This window comes from Camelina sativa, chromosome 4, assembly GCF_000633955.1.
Source record: "Camelina sativa cultivar DH55 chromosome 4, Cs, whole genome shotgun sequence".
In the NCBI taxonomy this organism is placed as follows: Eukaryota; Viridiplantae; Streptophyta; class Magnoliopsida; order Brassicales; family Brassicaceae; genus Camelina; species Camelina sativa.
This window is the reverse complement of record NC_025688.1, coordinates 11,086,817-11,094,691: the sequence shown is the minus strand read 5'-3', so window position 1 is coordinate 11,094,691 and position 7,875 is coordinate 11,086,817. Positions and strand designations below refer to the sequence as shown.

The 7,875-nt window shown below is 37.6% G+C and overlaps 1 protein-coding gene across 1 annotated transcript; it reads right to left on the bottom strand.

Moving 5' to 3' along the window:
• On the bottom strand, window positions 519-3,998 carry LOC104780248 (glutathione S-transferase U27). The gene is made up of 2 exons (XM_010504752.2): window positions 3,627-3,998; window positions 519-1,026 (listed from the first exon to the last, which is right to left on the bottom strand). Exons 1-2 carry the CDS (start codon window positions 3,951-3,953, stop codon window positions 670-672), a joined length of 684 nt encoding a protein of 227 aa, XP_010503054.1. The 5' UTR covers window positions 3,954-3,998; the 3' UTR covers window positions 519-669.

Genomic DNA, 7,875 nt, shown 5'->3' with positions numbered 1-7,875 from the left:
CTATAAACACCAATATTGCATAACTCTTATTAAAAGCCTAATAAAATGCGATGTTATCACGTTTATGAAAATCCCTAGAATTAAGAAAAATCATAGTACTAGAGGAACAATTGCATACTAAGTAGAGGAATTGAAGGTGATATATGCATGAATATGAGTGCATTTTTCTGCTGCAGAGTTATATAACATATCTATGGGAGTGTCTTCAATCAAGCATTTGAAATGATATGTATTGAAATGCCATTTTTTTTTTATAACTTTTATAGAATCATAATTAAGAAAAAACTCTTATAAAATATCTAGTGTTGTGAAGTGACTTTAGTGTAGTGGTCAAAGGTAAATCCTTAATGCACAAGACACCATTACACCAGGAATCGAGTCTCGCTCCCTATACGAATGTAGGGATTAGGCTAATGGGCCGGTCTGTTGTAGTCCAATAGTTGCCAAAAAAATAAAATAAAAATATCTAGTGTTATTGAATTAGTAATATAAAAAGGCACCTCCAAACATTTTAAGCATTGGGTTTTTAATGACTTAAAAGGTGGTTTACCGGATCACACCCAAACATTTTTCAAGACATGCAATAAAAATGTCATATGGTACGTACATTGCAACTTTTTCTTATTGTTTTGGTCAACTTACATAAATAGAGCGTACGAGTGTGGAGTGTCAATAACCATAGAAGAACTCATGGACCTTTATGATCTGAGAGACTCGATCAAGGATCTTTAGCGGGTCAGGTAGAGATTTCGAAATAGCTGGCCGGGTCAAACATTTACGAACCCAACACATTAGTTTGGGAGTGTGATCCTGGACGCTAAAACCACCAATTGTCTCCCATGTGTGGAACCAAGGGTAATAGGAGATGAGAACCAAGTCCACCATCGAAACGTTGTCGTTTCCTCCGAAGTAGACCTTATCTCCAAGCTCTCTTTCTAACACTTTCAAGATTTCTATGAACTTTCGTTTCGCTTCTTCTTGTTCTTTGCCCTTCTTTGTCCACGTTTTTCTCCCGGCGTCAAAAACCTGTTTTTATTTTTATTCGTTAATACAGACACCATAACTATATCAAGTATATAGAAGATCATACAGTACAACTTCTATAAATTAATACTCGCTATAAATTAATAAATTTTTCCGGTTTCAAGTTGGGCCGGTGTAAAAAATGATACAGTTCGATAAAATAATATGATAATACTTTTTTTTTAAATCTTATGTAAATATATGGTCCCATAAATATCATAAATTAATAATGATAGAAACTAATATATTATATATATATATATCTAAGAAAATTTAGTGAACTATGACTCTATTGTTGTTTGCTTATTCTTGAATTTGCATTCTTGTTTGAGTTCATCTATAATCTTTTTCATTGTATCAAAAACTTTTTATTTTGTTTTCTTAAATTGCATCAAAAAATTGTAGAGCGTCCGAGACGCGATAGTTGCTTCACTACATATAATTGGTTCTAAAGATACCGCAATATCTCCTTGGACTTCATCATGAAGGATAGTAACAGCAATTTATTCTAAACTCTGAACTTCTAAAAATATTTATCATTTTCACCTGGATAATCTAGTAAATTATTGACATCCATCATATTACGATAGCCAAAATGATAAATTAAATTTTTTTTATAAAAGTGTGAATTATAACTAAAATATCTTATTTTTAATAAAAATGTTCAAAACTATGAAAATGAAAAAATCTCTTTATAAATTAATATTTTATTATTTTATCGAGAAATTAATAATTATTAATTTATCGATAAATTAAAACCTCTATAAATAAATAAAATTTTGTGGTCCCGACTTTATTAATTTATAGAGGTTTTACTGTATTTGTTATTTTTAAGCATCAAAAAGATGTTACATACATTGATTAGAGATGTCAAAATGGTTAACTCAACTCAACTCAACTCATTATCCAATGAGTTAAAAGTTAAATGAGTTAATGAGTTGACTCAACTCATTTAACAATTGGGTTGGATCAACCCATGAATCCATTTAGTTAAATGAGTTAGATGAATAATTGGTTAACCCACTACAATATAAATTAATTAATATATAATATAAAATAATAATAATTAATCTTTATCATCCTTTTTACTATCATCATCATTATCACCGTCACATAAATTTTAGTGGAAAATTATAGAGGAAAAATCAGATTTTACATTTTCGGCGGGAAAATTGTGGTTTTGAGATTTTGGCGGAAAATTACGGTTACCATTTTTGGCGGGAGATTTACGTTTGCGGGTTTGCGTTTTTGGCGGAAAATTTACAGGTTTGCGTTTTTGGCGAGAAATTTACGGGTTTTCGTTTTTGGCGGGAAATTTACGTTTGCGGGTTTGCGTTTTTAGCGGGAAATTTACAGGTTTGCGTTTTTGGCGAGAAATTTACGGGTTTGCGTTTTTGGCGGGAAATTTACGTTTGTGGGTTTGCATTTTTGGCGGGAAATTTACAGGTTTGCGTTTTTGGCGAGAAATTTACGGGTTTGCGTTTTTGGCGGGAAATTTACGTTTGTGGGTTTGCATTTTTGGCGGGAAATTTACAGGTTTGCGTTTTTGGCGAGAAATTTACGGGTTTGCGTTTTTGGCGGGAAATTTACGTTTGTGGGTTTGCATTTTTGGCGGGAAATTTACAGGTTTGCGTTTTTGGCGAGAAATTTACGGGTTTGCGTTTTTGGCGGGAAATTTACGTTTGTGGGTTTGCATTTTTGGCGGGAAATTTACAGGTTTGCGTTTTTGGCGAGAAATTTACGGGTTTGCGTTTTTGGCGGAAAATTTATGGGTTTGCGTTTTTGGCGGGAAATTTTACGGGTTTACGATTTTGGCGGGAAATTTACGGGTTTGCGTTTTTGGCGAGAAATTTATGAGTTTGCATTTTGGTGGGAAAATAGTGGGTTTGAGATTTTGGCGGGAAATTGCGGATTTGAATTTTGGTGAGAAAATTGCGGGTTTGCGTTTTTGGCGTGAAAATTATAAATTCTGAATTTTGGCAAGAAAACTACGGATTTCAATTTTATCAAAAATTACGGATTTGTGTTTTTGGCGGGAAAATTGCGGGTTTGAGATTTTGGCGGGAAAATTATGATGATGTTGATGATATTAGGTTGATAATGTAGAAATTGATGGGTTAGTGGATTAACTCATAAACCTATTATAACCAAACTCATTTGACTCATTAACTCATTTAATCATCANAGTTTGCATTTTTGGCGAGAAATTTACGGGTTTGCGTTTTTGGCGGGAAATTTACGNATTGAGTTAAACCATTAGTCTTGACCTATTTTGACACCCATAACAATGATACATACCCAAAAAGAAAAACAAAAAAAAAAACATTTCCGGGAAAATTATTATACTTCACCCCATGTTAAATTTACCAGTTGCAAAGAAAATTAGAATTAGCTAAAAATTCATTATGTTTTTGTTTTGTATGATCTCTTCTGCGTTATTCTCATAACCTCGTATTTAGAACAAGGTTATACTAAACTCAATATTGAGATAGGTTAATTTTGGAAAATATGTTTGGACAATTACTTGTTTCAACCACACATAAATATTGTAATTGGATGATCATGTAGTACATCAAATAATTAAGAAGATATGATAGAAGTACCTTTTTGTCGATTAAATCAGCCCAAAATCTGCATTGTGCTTTCTGATAAGGATCAGAAGGTAGTAGACGGAGAGTTTTATCCTCTTTCCAAATATCATCGATGTATTCGAGTATGATATTGGACTCGCATACCGGTTTGCCATTGTGGATGAGAACCGGAATTTTCTTGTGGACCGGATTCATTTGGAGCAATAGATCGGTCTTGTGACCAAACACATCTTCTTCCTTGTACTCGAACTTGATCTCTTTCTCCTCTAACGCCATGATCACTCTTGCTCCGAACATACTTGGCCAGAAGTTCAACACCACCACTTCTTCTTCCGACATTTTTTTTTGTTTTGTTTGGTTTGATCTTTCTTGGGCACACAAAATAAATAAAAATAAATAAAATACAGAGAAAAAGACATTTAGAGGGGAAAAGAAAAGAGCGGTCACTATTAGATTGAAAAAAAACTCAATAATGATGGGAATGGGATCACAAAGTCTCCAGGCAATATACGTAAAAGTTAAACTATTAGATGGCAAATAATAGAGGTATTCATATCATGTTAATCCAGTATTACAGCTCGTTTGAAACGTCATGATTTGTTTAGTGGTTCTCTCTTTTCTTTTTTCTTTTTGACAGTAGTGACTTTTCCAAAAAGAAAAAACAATATTTTTAAGAAAAAATTAGACGGAAGTTTATCTACTAATAATTCATTCATGAAAAAAAACAATTGTTATAATTATAACTACATCTTTTTGAGATAGTTTTAAAACCATTGTTTCTCGAGTCGGGATTAATCCACTTTGAGCATATATAGTTAGTTTGCTCCCAATTAGAGGTGAACTGAATCTGAAGTAGCCCTCTGGTGAGCTGTTCCCTGATTTGTCTCGAATATGGGCCGTGAAAAAAAGGTTGTTAAGAATGTATTTGTTATCTTCCACAATATGGTACAGAGATTGCTTAAATACAATAAAAGGACTGGAGCCTCTAAGTTATGTAATTAGAGAAGATTCCTAATATAGAGAAATCACATTTGACAAGTTAATTTGTTTAACGCACTCCAAGTCTTGTAATGTACATTTTGCCAATTTTAACTTTATTTCGGTTTTTTAATGGGCTTTTTTGCTTTAGGCAGCAAATATATTCGATCCGGCCCTGCCGTAGACCATTCGATGTAATTATCACCATTCTAAAAAAAAAGAAAACTACCAGATCATCAACCCTCGATTTGTAAAAAAAAACTCGAACTTGATCTCTAATTTCTCCTCTAACTCCATGATCACTCTTGCTCCGAACATGTTTGGCCAGAAGTTCAACACCACCACTTCTTCTAATTCTGACATGTTTTCTTTTCCTTTAATCTAAAAGAGTTAAAGTATTAGATGAGAAATAATAGAGATTTTAAACAGTAGTATATACAGTGAGATGGACAAGGATGTAACAAAACTCCAACTTATAAAATCCTCTCGTGACTAATGACTACTTACGCCTATATAAACCATGCATGTTTCCATCAGGAGACATCGATTTAAATAGTTTGGTCCAACGTGTTTTGTGTATCGTAGTTTTAAGTAACTCTCTTGTGGTTGTAGACGTTTTGAGTTTCAATTTGACTATTTTGTTGGGGCACAAATAGATGTTGACCCTGTTTTTTCATTCGCTGCTTTAGCAATCAGCTACACAATGTTTGATTAGGTTAATCCAATCGATGCCTGGTATCATTGTATTGACAAGATTATATATGAGTCGATGTACAATATAGCCGTTGGGGCTATTAACTAAGCTTCCTTATATACACTGAAGAATATATGTATTCCTATTCTAATACCCTCCCGCAGTTGAAACGTGATGAGGATGAACCTTGAGACTGGACTTGAAATCACGGAACAGAGATGTAGGTAGACCTTTGGTGAAGATGTCTGCATACTGATGGGAGGATGGGACATGGAAGACACGAACCTGGCCCATGGCAACACGTTCACGAACAAACAAGATGTCTAACTCTATATGCTTGGTGCGTTGGTGTTGGACCGGATTGGTAGAGAGGTAGACGGCGCTTATATTATCACAGTATACTAGTGTCGCCGTGTTCAGAGGGCAATGAAGTTCAAGGAGAAGGTTATGTATCCATATTGTTTTAGCCACAACATTTGCGACACCGCGATACTCGGCCTCAGCACTAGAGCGAGAGACAGTGGGTTGGCGCTTCGGGGACCAGGAGATTAAGTTGTCACCAAGAAAAACAGCAAAGCCAGAGGTGGAGCGGCATGTATTGGGACAACCAAACCAGTCAGCGTCAGTATAGGCAGTGAGTGTCGTTGTCTTGGAGCGAGTGNAGTTGTCACCAAGAAAAACAGCAAAGCCAGAGGTGGAGCGGCGTGTATTGGGACAACCAGCCCAATCAGCGTCAGTATAGGCAGTGAGTGTCGTTGTCTTGGAGCGAGTGATGTGTAGCCCTTCAGATATGGTTCCTTTGAGATAGCGGAGGATGCGTTTCATTGCGGTGAAGTGGGGCTCACGAGGGTCATGCATGTAGAGACAAATTTGTTGGACAACATATGCGATATCCGGCCTAGTGAAGGTGAGATATTGGAGAGCGCCGACTAGACTACGGTACAATGACGGATCAGCAACAGGAGCACCGACCTCAGCGTGGAGTTTGGCGGAGGTGTCAACCGGAGTTGTGACCGGTTTACNTAGACTACGGTACAATGACGGATCAGCAACAGGAGCACCGACTTCAGCGTGGAGTTTGGCGGAGGTGTCAACCGGAGTTGTGACCGGTTTACAGTTGGACATGTTTGCACGATGGAGGATATCAGCCGCATAATTGTGTTGGTTGAGAAATAGACCATTCTTGTCCCTGCGAACCGCAATGCCAAGAAAATAGTGAAGTAGACCAAGATCAGTCATTAAAAATTCAGATTTAAGAGAGGAGAGAATGGACCTGAGAAGAGCCGGGGAAGAAGCAGTGAGGATGATATCGTCGACGTATAAGAGAAGATAGGCAAGTTCAGTGCCTTGGCGATAAACAAAGAGAGACGCATCACACTTGCTGTTGTGGAAGCCAATTTTGGTAGCATATTGCGAAAATCTATGAAACCATGCCCGTGGAGATTGTTTGAGACCGTATAAAGACTTCTTGAGAAGGCACACATGATCTGGTTTGTCTGGATCAGCAAAGCCTGGCGGTTGGTGCATGTAAACGGTTTCCTCAAGATCGCCGTGAAGGAATGCGTTCTTAACATCAAGTTGGTGGAGAGGCCAGTCACGTGCAACAGCCAGGGTAAGAACAGTACGAATTGTCGTTGGTTTAATGACGGGACTGAAGGTCTCCTCACAATCAACACCTACTTGTTGTGATTTGCCGTTTGCGACCAACCGAGCTTTGTAGCGAGATAAAGTGCCATCTGCATTAAATTTATGACTAAACAACCACATAGAACGCACAATGTTAGTATTCACAGGACAGGGAACAAGATCTCATGTACCAGCCGATTTTTGAGCCGTATACTCAGATGACATCGCCCCATTCCAGTTAGGGTCACGAGCTGCTTGAACATGAGAACGAGGAAGAGGAGAAATGTGAGTAGTGTGAAGAGAGAGAATGCGCTTGGGTTTGAGGACGTGACGGAGTAGAGTGGACCAGCACTATCACATCGGATGAGAGGGGTCCGAGTGCGAAGATCCTTAACAAGAAAACCATAAGGGTCAAATTCAACAGTACAAGCGTTGTCAACCGTAAATTGACGAACCGAAACAAGATTTTTTAAAATTCTAGGACACAGAAGGACATTCTTAAGATGAAGAGGACGAGAAGCGGAGGGAAAAAGAGTGCTACCCGAAGCAGTGACAGGGAGAAGAGAACCATTACCGACAATAACACGAGGTAGAGAATGAGGAGAAGAAGAGGAGAGAGTAGAGAGAGTACCAGGATGGGAGGTGAGGTGAGCTGTTGCCGCAGAGTCCATATACCAACTAGCATCCGCAGGGTCCGTAAGAGTCATGGTGTTGAACGCGCCGGCAAGAGCAGTGGGTATCATATCTGTCAAAGGCGAGGAAGGGGAATGTTGTGTGAGGTACGGCTCAAAAATAGGAATATGAGCCTTGATCTGGGTGAGATTTAAGGAGCGATCAGAAACAGAGAAAACAGGAGTAGGAGCCGCCATTGTGGGGGAAAAGGAAGAAATGAAAAACAGAGGAGGACAGAAAAAGAAGAAGAAATGAAAAACAGAGGAGGACGGAAAAAGAAGAAGAAACAGA

What these genes read in the sequence shown, in the direction of transcription:
- LOC104780248 (XM_010504752.2), bottom strand. Translation starts at nt 3,953, where the DNA reads ATGTCGGAAGAAGAAGTGGTGGTGTTGAACTTCTGGCCAAGTATGTTC. An exon ending in CTGATTTAATCGACAAAAAG is followed by an intron (nt 1,027 to 3,626) that starts GTACTTCTATCA and finishes AAATAAAAACAG; the next exon opens with GTTTTTGACGCCGGGAGAAA.